The sequence below is a fragment of the Cupressus sempervirens genome, chromosome 10, assembly GCF_028749045.1.
Source record: "Cupressus sempervirens isolate cs-2001-9-10 chromosome 10, ASM2874904v1, whole genome shotgun sequence".
Taxonomy (NCBI): domain Eukaryota; kingdom Viridiplantae; phylum Streptophyta; class Pinopsida; order Cupressales; family Cupressaceae; genus Cupressus; species Cupressus sempervirens.
This window is the reverse complement of record NC_143127.1, coordinates 298,923,570-298,941,418: the sequence shown is the minus strand read 5'-3', so window position 1 is coordinate 298,941,418 and position 17,849 is coordinate 298,923,570. Positions and strand designations below refer to the sequence as shown.

Below are 17,849 nucleotides of genomic sequence, written 5' to 3'. Positions count from 1 at the left end.
TGTCTTTGATTCCATAATTCTAATCATTGAAGGAAAATATATATACCTTACATTTAATTAGTGAACCTAAAAACATAAAATTTCTTTCAATCCCACCATGTCAAAATGAATCATTGCAAACAAAAAATATGTTTGAACAAACACAATAATGTGTTGACCAACATAGAATAACGATGACCATTTTGATTTTATTGTAGTATATAATTGTCTAGGATATTTTCAAAGTCTAATTTTTGATAAATTTCATTGTCTTTATGGCTTATCATTAACTCTTCAATTACTAAGATAATAATTTCTCTTATATACTTTCAACCTATACTCCATTTTAACAACTATAATATAATTTAAATTATTTTATTTTATTTAATAGATGACTAAAATAATCATGATTTAAAAAATAAATAATTGAAATGATTGACAAAGTGAGTGATCCTAATCGAAATGAAATCAAGATATTAGCATACCTAAAATAAATTCTGCATAAAATATCTCCTATTGAAAAAAAAAGACAAATTCAAAATTATATATATGTATGTATATGTAAGTATATATATATATATATATATCATTTCTTCTCTTTAATATAAAATAGTTAACTTCGTCTTCAATAGATAATAAAAAGAACTCAAAAGATAGAGGTCTCTCTACTACGTGGGACTTGGGGGAGAAGATTAAAAACCTCATGTTTTATATAGAGAGAGAGTGAGCTTCGTGTTCAATAGACAATAAAAAGAACTCAAAATTTAGAGGTCTCTAGCACCGTGGGGGAGAGGATAAAAAACCTCATGTTCAAGTGGATCTTATTCATTAATGACCTTAAGCTAACTTAGGTGGTGTCACTCCAAACCAGAGCCACAACATTGCTATAATAACGGCTACAATTTCCTTGTAAGCGTCTCGCAGATGGAATTCCCTTCCATGCATATCTACACACGGGATTCTGTGCCCCAAAAGATAAACAATCCATAACGAAAACCAAGAAAATATAAATATGACAACGTTCTTATCTTGAACCGACTGTTACACTCATGGATCGAATAAAAAGGAGCAAATATCGGTTGCAATGAAGAATTAAAAAGACACGCATTCCAATTTCCCATGCCCTTCTACACGTTTCAATTAAAAGGCAGAGATCTTTACTTAAAGAGAGAACATATATTGTCGCATAAAACTGGGGTTTCTACTTCAGTGAGGAGGTGTTGGAAACCTAAAAATTCCTCATCTTACACGTTGCTATTTACACAACACTTGTACACATTACAGCAAGCCAAGACTTAGAATTTCTTCCATTCTTCTCTGTACAGCAATGCAAATCAAGTGCCACGCGTCCAATGGAACAACACTTCCTCAGTTCAAATATGGCCACCCCTCCTTATTCTTAAACTAACTTGTCATCACTTGCAACATCAAGATAAACTTCAAATATAGTCTAGAAGCCTCTTATTCTCTGCATTGCAGCATTTTGAATATTTCTACTGGTTTTATATTACTCTGGCCGCCATATTCTTGAATCCAAGCAGCAGCTTATTGTGGGTAGGCTGTTTTAGAGCTCTTAGATTGTTGTTATATCGGTTTGTGTTTGTGGGTAATGTGATTGAAGAGTTAAATTTTCTTAAAGACATTGAGAAGAGTTTTGTGATGTTGTTACATTGTTTTTACATCGATTTATGTTTCTGGATATTGTGATTTCAGAGTTAAACTCTATTGTAGGTATTGATAAAGGTTCCGTGTATGTTGTTACATTACTTTTATATTGATTTATGTTTGTGGGTCTTGTTTTGATATTGATTTATGTTTGTGGGTATTGTGATTAAGGAGTTAAAAACTTTATTGCAGGTATTGAGAAAGGTGTGTGTATATACATTTAAGAAGAGAGTATCATGGCTCGAACTGTAGGCAGGACTTTGGGAGGACCTTTGTTGATATTAAACTTTATAATGTATGTCATAGTTCTTGGCCTTGCTGGGTGGGCACTCAACAAGTTCATCAATATGGAAGCTCATCCTTGTAAGTTCATACAAGCTTTTTTATTCAAACATGTTGAGCTTGAAAAATTTACCCTCTATTTGTCTTTTAAGAGCTCATATTCCCCTGTTTGTTCGTGTTTACATGGCTTAAAGTTGATTAAACCCACTCTCCTCTGTTATATTTCCTAGAACTATATGAACTTGGAAAGTCTGTTATCTTGTAAACTCCTGTTTGTGGTTCCAGAGTTAGAAGTTTATAAAACCCACTTGCCCTCCATGACATTTCATGGAAGTGTTTTGGAAAGTCTAGTGAACAATAATATGTGGAGTTTTTGTTCTTGCAAAGTTTAAATGTTTGTTGCTGACTATTATGTAACATGGAATGAGCAGATTTAGCAGGTAATACTGCAACTATGTACTTTATAATATTTTCTCTGATTGCTGGAACCGTGGGAGTTGCTTCAACGTTCTCTGGTTCGTATCACTTGAGGGCATGGAGAACTGATAGCTTGGCAGCCGCAGCTTCCTCTGCACTCATTGCTTGGGTTTTGACGGCTTTGGCTTTTGGGTAATTTATATTTTCCTACACATTATGCCTCAAGTTTCAATCTTTTCAAATTGGGTTTTGTCTTTACAAAAGAGCCTTCAATACTTATTCTATTTAGGATGGGTTTTCATATTGTCTCTTTACCTCTTAAAGATTTTTACTATATCATTCTCCATAAGAGTTCTACTGTTTCTTCCATGTAGGATAGCGTTTCAAATTGTTCTTGTTTCTTACCAAGAGTTTTACTATTTTCACTAAAAGGGTTTTAAGTTTCAACTATTTCTTTTACGGAGGAAGGTTTTTCCCATTGACTCTTTTAGTGCCTTCAACTATTTCTTCTGTGTAGGATGATTTTCCAATTCGGGTCTCTTTTTAATAGAAGTCTGTCTATTTCCTCTATCAGGATCTATGAACGATGGTTTTTCAAAGTAGGTCTTTCCTTAATAGGAGTCTTAGTATTTGTCCAATGTTTAGATGGTTTTTCAAATTCAGCGCTCTCTTAGTAGAAGAGTCCTTATCCTTCCTCTATGTAGGCTGGTTTTTCCCATTGGGTCATTTTTAGTGGCAACTATTCCTTCTTTGTTAGGGTCTTTTATAAAGGTGGGTATTATCTTAATAGAAGAGTCTTCACCATTTCTTGGAAAAGTGTAGGCTGTTTTTTCCCATTGGGTCATTTCTTATTGACAACTATTTGTTCTTTGTTGGGATTCTTTTTCTTGGGTTTTTTCTTAATAAAAGAGACCTTCTTTTCTTATGTTTTTTCGAATTGGGTTTCTATGAACAAAATGTCTTGCTCTTTATATAGGTTGGCTTGCAAGGAGATACACATTGGACACAGAGGAAGGCGCCTGGTATGCTTTCTTAACTTCAAAAGTTTTATCTTATGTTTATATAACATATGTTGTTATTGCTTGTTTTCCTATTTCGACTAATGAAATAAAAAACAGCTAATGTGGTGGTTAATGGCGAATGGTGCAGAAAACATTGGAGGCATTTATCATAATATTGACATTCACACAACTGGTGTATTTGTTGTTACTCCATGCTGGGCTAGTGAGCAGCAGATACGGACCTGGCTACAGAGACTCGGGCTATGGTGGAACAACTACTGACCCTCAAATGAAGCCCGCCGCACCTGTAGTCTGATTGCTATCAGTGATGTTTTATTATTTTTTATGTGCATTTGGTTCGACTGCTCTTCTTCTTTTCTTAGTGTGTAGTGCAGCAAAGGTGTTATATAGTGGATTTTCTAGAGCATAAAAGGCACCTTCAGTAGGCAATTCAAATAGAAAGCGTGTATGTATGTGGATTACTCATGTATTATGTATGTGGATTACTCATGTATTATGTATCTTCGCTGTAACTTTCTATTCTTCTATGAGATTCATCTTATGTTATTCATCTGGTTTGAAAATTACTGGCTCCCAAGCTTTTTGCACAAATTCAATTAAATGTGTTCTGTAACATGTCAAATTGTGTGTTTTGTAACATGTAACTAAGTTTGTTTGGGATTCAATGTATAACGTAGTTTGTAAGTATTCAATCATACCTACCCCAAAATGCGAATACGGAAAATGTTGTTATTTCAAAGTTAATATACAAATTTGTTGTTATTTCAAAGTTAATATACAAATTTGTTAAATCGACGAATGTTTCCAGTGTTTATAACTTGAAAAGGGAGATAATTTTCAAAGTAAGTCAAATCCTGGTATTGCTATCAGGATTTAACCAGTTTTAAATTATTTTTCTATATCAGAATTTAAACCATTTTAAAATTATTTCTCTTAGGTTGTGTTTGATTAAATGGAAGAGAAAGTCATCATTAAGATGGAAAATAATTTTCTTTCGGCCAGCTTGGGTTTCCAAGGTGTCAATAAAATGTTTTAATTAAAATTAAAAATTTAGTTTGTGTTTTATTTGTTCAAGCTTTTTATATATAATATATATTTCAAATTAACTATATTAATTTTATTGTAGTTATGTTTGTTTTCAATTTTATTGTCTAATTAGATACAATTGCATCATTTATCCTTCCCCAATAAGAAAGAAGATGTTTTTTTAATGTTCTTTTAATTTAATTTTATGTTTTTTTTAATTAATGTTCTTTTAATTTTATTTTATGTTTGTTTTTAATTTTATTGTTTAATTAGATACAATTGCATCATTCATCCTTCCTCAATAAGATACAATTATATTTTTATTATTATTCTAATGAGAAAGAATCTTAAAAACACCTTATTTTATTATTTTATTAATATATTAATTAGAATTAAGACACCTTATTTTATTTTATTATTATATTAATTAGAAACACCTTATTTTATTACTTTATTATTATATTAATTAGAATTAAGAAACCTTATTTTATTACTTTATTATTATATTAATTAGAATTAAGACACCTTATTTTATTTTATTATTATATTAATTAGAAACAATCTTAAGACAACAATAATTATAAATTTTGTAAGACGATGAAGGATAAAAACCCTTTCTTTCTTCATAATAATCAGAAAGTTCTATTTCTTTCACTATTTCTATAAATTTGTTCAATTTAAATTTCTATTTCTTTCACTATTTCTATAAAATATTTTGACACTTTTCGGTACTAAAAGAGGTGGATGGAGGTGTTTATTTTTTTGCTTCTACCATGGTTCCATGTGAATAAATTTTTATTTCTTTCACTATTTCTATAAAATATTTTGACACTTTTCAGAGGTGGATGGAGGTGTTTATTTTTTTGCTTCTACCATGGTTCCATGTGAAGATGCCATATCTTGTCTATAGATATTATTGAATCAGTTTCTGCACAAATTTGTTCCACAATTTATCAATGACAATTTTCTTGGGAGGGCATGTTGGTTGTAGGGGTTAGTTTTTGTGTTGCAAAAATAATTTTGAACCATAACTTAAAAAAATTTTCCAATGCAATTTGTTAGCAATAGAACATTAAATTTGCCGAAAACTTGTGATCAAGAGATTTTTTTAAATGCAATTTGTTAGCAATAGAACATTAAATTTGCCGAAAACTTGTGATCAAGAGTATTTGGAAGTTGTGGTAATGAAATTGGAGAATAGAAAATAATTTTGAACTACAACTCATTTTTTTTCCAATGCAATTTGTTAGCAATAGAATATTAAATTTGCCAAAAACTTGTGATCAAGAGTATTTGGAAGTTGTGGTAATTCAAATGCAATTTGTTAGCAATAGAACATTAAATTTGCCGAAAACTTGTGATCAAGAGTATTTAGAAGTTGTGGTAATGAAATTGGACAATAGAAACTTGGCTTCTGAAATGGAGTTTTTTACTAACTTTGGGAGACTATGTGACATTTAATTTGTTGGTATGTGGTTTAAGTTTGGATAGGAATTAGAGATATATTTTTTTTCATCTTGTTTATTCATAGATATGTTAATAAATTAAATACTCTTATTTTAAGGTTCATAATTAATGTTCTTATTGAGTTTTTTACTAACTTTGGGAGACTATGTGACATTTAATTTGTTGGTATGTGGTTTAAGTTTGGATAGGAATTAGAGATATATTTTTTTTCATCTTGTTTATTCATAGATATGTTAATAAATTAAATACTCTTTAAATTAAATACTCTTATTTTAAGGTTCATAATTAATGTTCTTATTAATATTCAATATTATGGTTGTATGATTAAATAATTTAATGATTTGAATAGGTCATAAAATATTGTAAAGCTATAATTATTTTGAATAATTATATGTTGCACGTCTTAGAATCGATGGAATAGAAATTATTTTAATTAATATGTTATTTTTCTAAACGAATTGTGTATTGTGTTTCTACTACATAAGATTTTGAAAAAATAAAAGCATCAAGTTTTTATTTATTTCAGATTTCCTTGAATATACTTTGATAGAATTTTTTCATGAATGTTCCATATTACACTCTATTTAGATTTGAATTTTTTTCATTTAGGTTCCAGATTATATTCTATTTAGATTTAAAACACAATCTTTCTTTCTTTTTTTAAATCAATTGTACCATTGTATGTGTCATTTTAATGGTAAATTTTTTATCTTGAGAATATTTTCAGGACATTTATATGTTTTCCTTTAAAAAAAATCGTAGCCTCTTGACTTAGAGTTCATTCATAATTAAGCAACACTATAGAAATTCCAATTTTATGATTTCTCCAATCCAAACATTAGGGAACATTTACCATCACAAAAAATGGTTTAATTTAAACAATTTTTTTCTTTTGTTTTATGCTATGATTCTTTTAACAACTTGAACAAATCTACTTAAGTTGATAACCAAATTGTATTGAGCCTCCTCTACTTTTTAATTATCATTGGCAACTTTCTAATTCTCTAACCAATTTCTAATTTTAGAGCTATAAGATTTCCACAATCCATTAGATTTCATTTGAATTTTGGAGTATGATTGTGTCAAGATTTGATCCATCATCATTTGAATTTTGGAGTATGATTGTGTCAATATTTGATCCATCATGAGAATGTAAGAGACCCGTTTCTAATTTTGTTTAAGAGTTTGTTTATAAATAAAAAATCTTATGAAATGTTGGTGAGTGAAAATGTTTTTTCAAAGAACAACTTCATCAATGAAATTATCTATTTTTGCATTGTGTCATTCAAATACATTTGTTGAGGTAATAAATTGTCTTTTAAAAAAAATTTAATAAGAATTTTATGAATTTCTATGCAAAAACATATAAGAAAGAGACTAGATAGAGAGACTAGATAGAAGATGAGGAAAATATATTGATTTGGCAAGTTATAAAAAATAGAGATGATTACAAGTACCATTTATAAAATGTAAATAATATTAATAATGTATTATAAAAAAATCATTAGTATAGATATTAAAAATATTATTATACAATTTTCTCTATAATCTATCATGTATTTATTGGTATAAATTTAGTTAAAATAATATGTTGGTTAGACATTGGCAATTGATTTCTTTAATTTCAAAAAAAAATTATCAATAATTTATTAAAATGTAAAATTAATTACGGCTAAGTTCTATTTATAGAATGTAAATAATGTTAATAAAATATTTTAAAACTTCTATTACCAAATAAATTCAAAGAGAGATATTTAATTTTTTTACCAATTAAAAACAATAATTAACATAAGTTTAAAATATTTCAAAAAAAAATTCTTATGAAATGTTGGTGAGTGAAGTTGTTTTTCCTAAAAACACAACTTCAACAATGAAAATGTCTATTTTTGCATTTTATCATTCAAATACATTTGTTGAGGTAATGAATTGTCTTTTGTTTTTTCAATTTAATAAGAATTTTATGGATTGCTATGCAAAAACATATAAGAAAGAGATGAGATATAAGATAAGGAAAATATATTAGCTTTTAGAAATATATTGGTTTGGCAAGTTATTAAAAATAGAGATGATTACACGTACCATTTACAAAATGTAAATAATATTAGTAATGCATTTTTAAAAAAATTATTAGTAAAAATATTACAAATATTATTATACAAATTTCTCTATAATATTTCACATATTTATTGGTATAAATTTAGTTAAAATAATATATTGGTTAGGAATTAGCAATTGATTTCTTTGATTTCAAAAAAAATTATCGATAATATATTAAAATGTAAAAATGATTGTGGCTAAGTTCTATTTATAGAATGCAAATAATATTAATAAAATGTTTTAAAACTTTTATTACCAAATAAATTCAAAGAGAGAGATTTAATTTTTCACTAATTAAAACAATAGTTATCGTAAGTAAAATTATTTCAAAAAAATATTGTATGGTAACATCATTAGATTCTTTCATTTCAAAAAAATTATTTCTATTACTATAAAGTCTTCTTTATAGTCTATAATGTATTTATTTGGTATAAATTAATCAAGTCATTTAAGAAAAAGACATTTATGTTTGCTCATAGTTTTGGTGGTCTATAATGTTGACTAGGTAATGTTGAGTAGGGTTTCAAAGGCATATTAGTTTGTGAGTTAAGTTGACATTTTTTTTGGTAAATTTTTTATCTTCACAATGAAAACACTCCTATCGGCTCATCGTTGCGCATACAAAAACGCGCAACTGCTAGTTATATGTTGTTTTAATATTTTTGTCTAATATATCTTTTTTATTATTAGTATATTAGTTAGAAACAATGGTAAGACAACAATAATTTTTTTAATTTTTTTAAATATTATTACATCCTTTTTATTATTCTAGTTAGTAAGACACTTCAATAAGCATTTTTTTTTAAAATTAATTAGAAACAATCTTAAAACCAACAATAATTATCTTTCTAATTAGGAAGATTTTTAATCAATTAGAAACAATCTTAAAACCAACAATAATTATCTTTATAATTAGAAAGAATCTCAAGACACCTCAACAACATGTTTTTTAATTATAATAATTAGAAACAATTCTAAGACACAATAATAAGAACTCCACAACATCACAATGATCATCATTATTTATTCCAAAACTGACTCAAGTACATTATCAGTCATTATAAAATAAGCATTCATTCCAAAACTCCCACAATATATCACCATTCATTCCAAAATTTCCTAGTAGATGCCACCATTGAAATTGCCTCATAGACAATAAATAAACCCCAATTAAATAAATTCCATTTTATCATTCATTATAAAATAAGACTCCCTTCCACAATATATCACCACTCATTCCAAGATTTCCTAGTAAACACCATCATTCATTTCCACAAAAAAATAGACTTAAACAATGCATCATCATTCATTTCCTCATCATTGTTCATTTTCTCATTCATTTCCTCTGAAATTGTCTTAAAAAAAATAGACTTCAACAATATGTCATCATTCATTTTGTGTAATAGACTTCCAAACCATAAAGGTAATGGTAAACAATGCCTCCATCATTAATTCCACTTTAGATTTTCTTAATACATATCAATAAATAAACTCCATTATCTATTCATTTTAAAATAGAGACTCCCTCCCACAATATATCACTTGTTTTTATTCCAAAAGGAATAAATTGCCTAGTAGAGACCATGACAAGCTCCATGACCATTCATTCCAAAAATAAACTTCAACAATATATCCTTATTCATTTCCTTCGAAAATTGTGTAAGGGACTTGCAAACCATAAAGTCATTTATTTCCTTCAAAAATTGTGTAAGAGACTTACAAACCATAAAGGCAATGGTACGCCTCCAAAAATAGATTTGCACAATACATTAGCATTCATTTCCTCCAAAATTAATTACGTGGTAGACTTGCAAAATAACAAACTTCATCATCATTCATTTTAAAATAGACACCCTTCCACAATATATCACCATTCATTCCAAAATTGTCATCCAAAATTGCCTAGCAGACAAGCTACAAATCATCGAATTAGTCCATGACATAGTCTATGATCATTCATTCCAAAAATAGACTACCACAATACATCATCATTCATTTCCTCTGAAATTTCATAATAGACTTGCAAACCATAAAAGCAATAGTAGGCTTGCCTAGTAGACAAGCTTCAAACCATCATCATTCATTTCCTCTAAAATTTCATAATAGACTTGCAAACCATAAAAGCAATAGTAGGCTTGCCTAGTAGACAAGCTTCAAACCATCCTATTAGACTATGAAAAATTCCATGATCATTCATTCCAAAAATATAAGTCCATAATACATCATCATTCATTTCCTCCAAAATTGCATAATAGACTTGCAAACAATAAAGGCATTCATTTCCTCCAAAATTGCATAATAGACTTGCAAACCATAAAGGCAATGGCAAGCCTCTAAAAATAGACTTCCAAAATACATCATCATTCATTTCCTCCAAAATTGTGTAATAGATTATAAACCATATTTAGGCAAAGGTAGGCTTCCATACTATGACTCAAGAACTATCAAATAGAGGTGTGTGGCTTGCATGAACCACACAAGTGTTAATCTCATCATAGAATCTTAGAATTAGACCATGACAAAATCCATGATCATTCATTCCAAAAATAGACTTCCACAATACATCATTTTTCATTTCCTAAAAAATTGTGTAATAGACTTGCAAACTATAAAAGCAATGGTAGACCTCCATGCTATGACTTGGGAACTATCAAATAGAGATGTGAGGCTCACAAAAGTTCTGCTGAGATTGTAGAAGCTCTGAAAAAAAATTAATTTCCACAACCTCCTTTTGAAATACAAACCCTAGACTTGGGAACTATCAAATAAAGATGAAGAGCTTATAGAAGTTCTACGAAGATTGCAGAAACTCTGAAACAACTATAATTTATCCACAACCTCCTTTTGAAATAAAAATCCCAATTCCTCATGTTGCGTATAGAAGCTTCGAGATAACTGTAATATCCAGAACCTCCTTTTGAAATACAAATCCTAGTTCCCCATGTTGCACACAAAAGCTTCAAAATAACCGCAATATCCACAACCTCCTTTGAAATACAAATCTTAGTTCCTCATATTGCTATAAGAATTGTTGAAAAGAGTTGTAGTGAAGCAGATTGATGAAACCTATAATGGAACAATCATTATTTTTTCACTAATGTCAAACCTGCTACACGTTGGTGAGACAATGGCTTACTTTGGTTTGAATGTAATCACTTGATTGATTAACAAAGAGGATTTGAAAAAAAAAGATAACAAGAGAACCTAGAGAAAGGTTGAGTTATATGGTGTATAAAAGGAGCACTAAGACCAAGAAATACTTTTATGATATAGTGTATTGTTTATCTACTTAAGACTATAATGAAATGATACTTGAGAAAAGACTAGAAGGAGGCTAAGTTCATAAATGTGTCTGCGAAGCTTGACCAAGCAAATAGTGGAAGTCAAGAAAATTAGTGTAGGTTGAGCAGAAAGTTAGTTGAAGCCTAGAAAAGTTCATTATGTGCTAAGAAAAGAGAAATATAGTTGGTGTTGAGTGAAGAAATTTTAGTATGTGTCGAGCACCAATAAAGACTTAGTATATGTCAAGCAACCCAGTGTTTTTCGAGCAAACAACTTGTTATTTCTTAATGATAGTAAAATGAGCTAGATCAAAGATATGATGAACCTGAGTTGAAAAAGTTGATTTCTTGAATTGTGTGAAGTGTGTGGAAGATAACTATGATGAGTTGGTGGCATAGAATTCAAGATACACCATTTTGAGACAAATTCAAAGAGGATTGTAGAGGAAGTTTCTAGAGGGAATAAAATGGAAAAGAGGGAATTAAAATGGACGATTTAATTATGCAAAAAAAGACCTAAATTCTCTATATAAGGAGATAGAAGGACAGAAGCAATAAGGGTCATGTGCAAGAACCTAAAAAAGACAAGAATTCTAGGGTATTGCTTCATATGATGGTCGAAGGAAAGAGTCTACAGATGACATACTAAGAAAGAAGGCTTAAGGAGATGAAGGCTTGAAGGGTGAACAATCTATTAGAGATGAAGAGGATTAATGCCAAGCATAATGGAGGACTGAATGTGAGATCTGTAATCTGCAAATGAGTTGTTTTCATTATCAAATCAAGTCCTGTTGTTACTCTCTAACAATTGTATCAGTCTGGATAAATCCTTTGGACTAAGGTTGACCTAATAGTCATTAGTAAATCATTTAACAGGGTGACATTCTAATGGAATGTTCTAAAGTCCTCTACCAAGGCTCACTCCTAACGGAGTGATTGAAATCCTTTAACCAGATCACATTTAACAATGTACATTGTAACCTTTAACAGGGTTGGCTCCTAATGGGGCTCACTTCAAAAGAGTAGAAATTAGTAGCATGTTACTAGTGGTTTTTCCCAAATTGGGTTTCCATGTAAAATCCTTGTGTGTCAAAATGTGTGATTGATTTTGTGGTATTGCATGTTTATATTTCTGCAAAGTTATTTTGACCTAGGACAACAATATGCAAATGTTTAAGATATTGAATGATCAATGCATGCATAAGTTGAAGTTGAAGTACTAAAAATTTTAATTTTTACATTTGGACCTTGGATAACTAATTCACTCCTCTCCCCCCTCCCCCCCACCCTAGTTATTCTAAACATTCTAACAATTGGTATTAGAGTACCAAGTGCTTGTGTAGAAAAAGTTTGAAGGTACTTAAAGCTAAAGATCAAGATGTACAGAAAGGAAGTGCCCAAGTTAAACAAGGAAAACTTTCCTATATGGAAAAGTTTGATGAAGCTACATCTAGGAAGACTTGGATATTATGCATAGTCAACCATCACCACTGAGCATGTTGATCCAACTAGAGCACCAACTACTGAATAATTAAAACAAAAGAAGGAATACAATCAGGCAATGTTGGAGATTGCATCTTTCCTAAGTTATTCAAATTTTGATGACATAAAATTATGTGATTATGCTAAGAAGATGTGGGATGCCCCACAAAAGATATATGGAAGAGACAAGAATGTACTAAGAGCCAAAGCTGAAAGTCTTGGAGGAAAATTTGATGAAATGAGAATGCAAGAAGGTGAGACTATAGTCCAGTGTTGTACAACAATCAAAGATATTGTTAATTCAATTCGAGGATCTGATGGATAGATTGAAGATGAGGCTATGATCAACAAAGTATTGAGAACCCTATTGTCTATCCGTGCTATTAGAGTCTCTGCAATACAAGAACTGAGGTGTACTCCTAGTAGTAATATGACCCTTGAAGGATTGGTTAGTAGACTCACTACTTTTGAACTTTGAAATTTTGATAATTTCAAATCTGAGAATGTTGAATTTGCTTTCAAAGCTAAGTTGAGACTAAAAGAGCCAAAAGATAAGGAAAAGAAAAAAATCAAAATTTTGCTAGTGATAGTGATACAAATGATGAAGAGCTAGAAGAACTAGAAGTACTGCTGGGTAGGAAATTTCACAAAGGCAAAGGAAAATACAAAGGTAATTTACCCATAATATGTTTTAATTGTAATGAGGTTGGTCATATTGTAGCAAGATATCTTGAGAAGGGAAACATCAAGAATGAAGACAAATGCAAAGGTAGAAAAGATGACGGTAAGAAAGGATATAAGGACAAGGGAAAAAAGGCTTGTTACATTGTTATAGATAGATAAGATAAGATAAGATAAATTTATTAATGTCCAAAAAGATACCAACAAGGATCTAAGGGACTGGAAACAATACAAAGGGAAAAACACCAGAAAAGGGAGCACTAAACAACATCTGTAGAAAGAACGGGAAAGCAAAAACAAGGAAAGAACCAAGAAAAAGGAATAACAATAGCTAAGAACTCCTCATGGGCAAGAAGTAGTCTAGAATGAAAAGGTGGACATTAGGGCAATCATGTACTCTAGAAGGTCACCTCTAAGGTCTACTAGAGGGATGTTGCTTAGTATAATCTATGCAGGGTCTCACAGATCTAGTGTGAATTGAGATAGTGTAGAGAAGTAGCTTCAATCCTCAGGTAGGAACTATAGGATTGAAGAAAGAGGTGATGAGCTTCATATGGGTTGATGTCGAGAAAAGTTGGAGTTGTACAATGTGCTTCCGAAGCTGCATGGTCTCCTTAAGGTAGAGTTCCAGACAGTGTTGGTCAATGTATCTGAAGAATGAGAGAACAGACTGACACTCTCTAAACAAATAGTAGAATCTCCCTTGGATCTCATCATAAATGGGACAATGAAAAATAAAGTGATACTTGGTCTCAACCTCCCCAAGGTGACAAAGCTAATAGATCATGTCCTCCCTACCAATCTGGTGATCATTCTGGATATGTAGCCTGTGAGAACCCACCCTAAAAGACCCTAAGGAGATGGGAAGAGTGTGAGTCCAATGACGAGTGAGTACCAAGGACATAAGATGATCTTGTCCTAGATATCAAGAAAGTGTTCAGCATAGAAGGTCATGTGCGGACAAAGCCCACCTGGAGGATTCCTCCAAGTCATGATAACATATCATTTATAGATGTCAAGTCTAGCATGCTCATTCAACTCTCATTGAGGTGGAAGAAGATGGACAGGAGAATCTAGAAAAAATTGGAAGGGGATAAGATGATCCAAACAAATACCAACTAAGCCCAAGAGAGCAGAGACATGGGTGTACCAACAATGAAACCTATGACCAGAGTCTAAACTTGTAACCTCTATAGAGGAATAATAAGCTAAGTAGGAATATCTATGATGATTGCCAAAGGAATCAGCAAAGCTTCAGAGTCGGTGAAGAAGCCAAACTAAATCAAAGATAGTCCCCAATCTAAAAGGGTGAGCATCAAACTCAGCTAGAACAATATTGTGTGGTGTGAATCAATGACATCTAATAATGCACCAAAGGAAAAGAGTTGGGACTTGCTCAACAGAGGCCCGATCAAACTCCAAGAGGAGGGACCCTAAAAAATAGAGACATAGAGGATAGTTGGCTTGACCAAGGAGTCAATAATAGATATCTTAGTCATGGAGTCTTGGAAGTGGTGTCAAAAACACTTTCACTCAAGAATAGAAAGGGAGTTGAGCCCCTTATTGACTCTGGGATGCATGACTAGTCTCAGGTTGAAACGAGGTCCAGAAAACTTAACCCCCAAGTAAGTATATGAACAAGCAATCTTGGTCTTGCTACCCTGAAAGTAAAAATGGAGATGGGATGTCCTCAAACAATTGAAGACCATAACTCGAGTCTTGCCCAAATTTACAACTAGCTCACGTGAGTCACAAAAAGAGGCCAAGCCATCAAGGAGTCGCTAAAGACCATCAGGAGAAGATGCTAGGAGAATCACATCATCAACAAATAGGAGAATAGAGATCAATACATGATGTAGATAACAACCATTGCAAGGGAGCAAAAAATCATGGAGAAAAGCCTCAAGTTCATCGATGTAGATGACAAAGAGAGTGGAGGAGAGAGGACAACCTTGTTTCACCTCAATAGTACTCTGGATAGGATCAAAGAAGCCCTATGGAGTCCTAAATCTTCCCTCAATGTGCTTGTATAACCTCATTATAGTTGTAAGAAGAATCTTTGAGATCCCAATGTCCTTAAGACGTTGACACAGAGTAGCCCAAGGAACAAATTCGAAAGCTTTGTAGAAGTCAACAAAACAACAATAAAATTGTGTCAAGCAATGGCAAGCCTCCTCAATGATGGCCCATAAAGTCAAAATATGATCAGTGGTCTGAAAATCTGAACAAAACCCAGCTTGATCTCTAGCTTGACAATGTCACTAATCGAGCTCACTAGACAGGATATTGTTCAGCACAGTCGCATAGAGTTTGGCAAAGGTATGCCCAACCATGATGGTCCTGTAATTTTTGGGATTTGAGAATGGCCCAGATTTACGGATCAAATAGATAATATGTCATGACCAAGAGTCGAGGAAATTGACTCAAACCGCTCAATTAAAGAGCATTGTAAGAAAGGGACTCAAGATAGAGATACCCAACTTGAAGAATTCAGCTTGAAATCCTTCCTCATCTAGAGTTCTACTACTATTCATAACTCTAACTACCTCACTAATGTGAGAAAAAGAGAAGAGGTGACAAGAAGTGGGGGGGAGGATGAGATGGAGAGGGGGCTGGCCAGAAATATCATAGAGTGTGAAGGTGTGGGAGGCATGGGAATGAAGGTCCTAAGTGGTGCGCCAAAAGAGCTTTAGGGACTAGAAGAACATGGCACAAAGAGACTTACACTGAAATAAAGTAAACCTTTGTTTCTTATAGCGAAGAAAGTGGTAGTAGTCTAGCCTCAACTGAGAGGAAGAGGAGGAAGAAGTAGTGTGTGGAGTAAAGAAAATCATGCGATGAAAGGATTTGCAGTCCTCATCAAACCACTGGTTCATGGGATAAGACCTACAAGTGGGGCGAGGGGTGAGCAAGGAGGTGCAGTGGGGAATGGAGAGAAGGGTAGATTCCCACAAGGTGGACACAAGTGAGTGAAACATGGAGGTGACATCCCCAAAGTCAAAGAAGGAGTCTTAGGGGAGAAGTCATCTAAGGTGATGGATGAAGATCCCCATCAGAGAATTGAAAAGAAGTGTGAGCACGGGGAGAGGGAAGAGGGGGGCAAGAAGAAGCAGATAAGCAAGGAGGAGAAGTTGCCAGGGGTCCTTTAAGGGTGATGCTAAGGAGGGAATTGTCAGCCAGAGGAAGGTGAGAGATGGTAAAGCGGTAAATGAGAGGAATGAAAGAGGCAATAGAGAGAACATATTCAACAATGCTAGCACCACCACCATGTGGCCAACAAGTGAAGAGTTTGGATCTAGGAAAGCAAGAGAGTCCATTCAAGATCACTAAGTCAGAAGACTCACAAAGCTGCAACAAATTACAACCATACCTGGTAAAGGGCCCCTGACAATCCTCGGAGAGCTAAAGAAGACCCATAGAACCAGGATCAGAAGAAGTCGTACACATGGGATCAAACCTATGATCATGGAGAGGAGGTTATAGGTCTCTAATTCACGCATTAAAGTCTCCCAAAATAATGATGTCCCCCATGGAAAAGAGTGTGGTAATGTGCTCAAGAAGGTCCTCGTAGGAGTCTCCACCCTTAGTATTGTGAACTCCATAAAATGAATATGCAGGGGGGAAACAACAGATAGCAATATAGGTATCTCTATAGAGCAAGGTTCCTTGATCAATGTGAATCCACATGAATCTAGCATAGTTGACATAGTGAACCAAGGAAATTTTATTGAAAAGGTAGTCTCAAATAAGACAAGCAACCCCACCAAAGCCTCTAACCCCACTAGAGAACCAATGAAGAATATGATGATGAAGTTGTCTATGCTGCTATGAAAGATGGTTATGATGAAGATGAGGCAACTACATTGATATCTTATGTGAGAAAAAGTGGCAGATGAATCATTGATAGTGGATTTTCACATTACATGACTGGAGACAAAAGTAAGTTCATTACCCTTAAGTATTATAATGGAAATAGTGTTAGATTTGGTAATGATGCACCCTCTCTAATAAAAAGAAAAGGATCAATAAGATTGATAGATAACATTGTGTGTGGCAATGCTTACTATGTGGAAGGACTTAACTATAATCTATTGAGTGTGTCATAATTGAATAGTTCAGGTTGCAAAGTTGAATTTGATAACAAGAAGGCTAAGATCTATGATACTGATGGAAAACTAATTGGAAGTGGAGATCAGACTAGAGGTAATCTATTTTATCTTGATATGAATGATGTTGCTTCTCTTGTTGTACAATTTAATGATGTCTGGCTATAACACAAAAGGTTATGTCATATAAATTTTGATAATTTGGTCAATATTAGTAAGATGAAAAGAGTTAAAGGTTTTCCAAAAGTGAAGAAACCTGATAATGTGATTTGTGAAAAATCTCAGTTAGGCAATATGACAAAGTCTAGTTTTAAAAGTAAGACTCACACTTCAAAAAATAATAT

At 32.2% G+C, this 17,849-nt stretch overlaps 1 protein-coding gene across 2 annotated transcripts; it reads left to right on the top strand.

Annotated features, from left to right (window-relative positions):
* The first annotated feature begins 1,376 nt into the window (after window positions 1-1,376).
* Window positions 1,377-3,915, top strand: LOC149533821 (AWPM-19-like family protein). Of its 2 annotated transcripts, none has more exons than XM_089803764.1 (5): window positions 1,377-1,533; window positions 1,837-2,007; window positions 2,358-2,535; window positions 3,320-3,365; window positions 3,493-3,915. In XM_089803764.1, exons 2-5 carry the CDS (start codon window positions 1,881-1,883, stop codon window positions 3,658-3,660), a joined length of 519 nt encoding a protein of 172 aa, XP_089659890.1. In that variant the 5' UTR covers window positions 1,377-1,533; window positions 1,837-1,880; the 3' UTR covers window positions 3,661-3,915. The 2 variants fall into 2 exon arrangements, with proteins under 2 accessions (XP_089659890.1, XP_089659891.1); XM_089803765.1 differs by having other exon boundaries at window positions 1,816-2,007.
* Window positions 3,916-17,849: the final 13,934 nt, after the last annotated feature.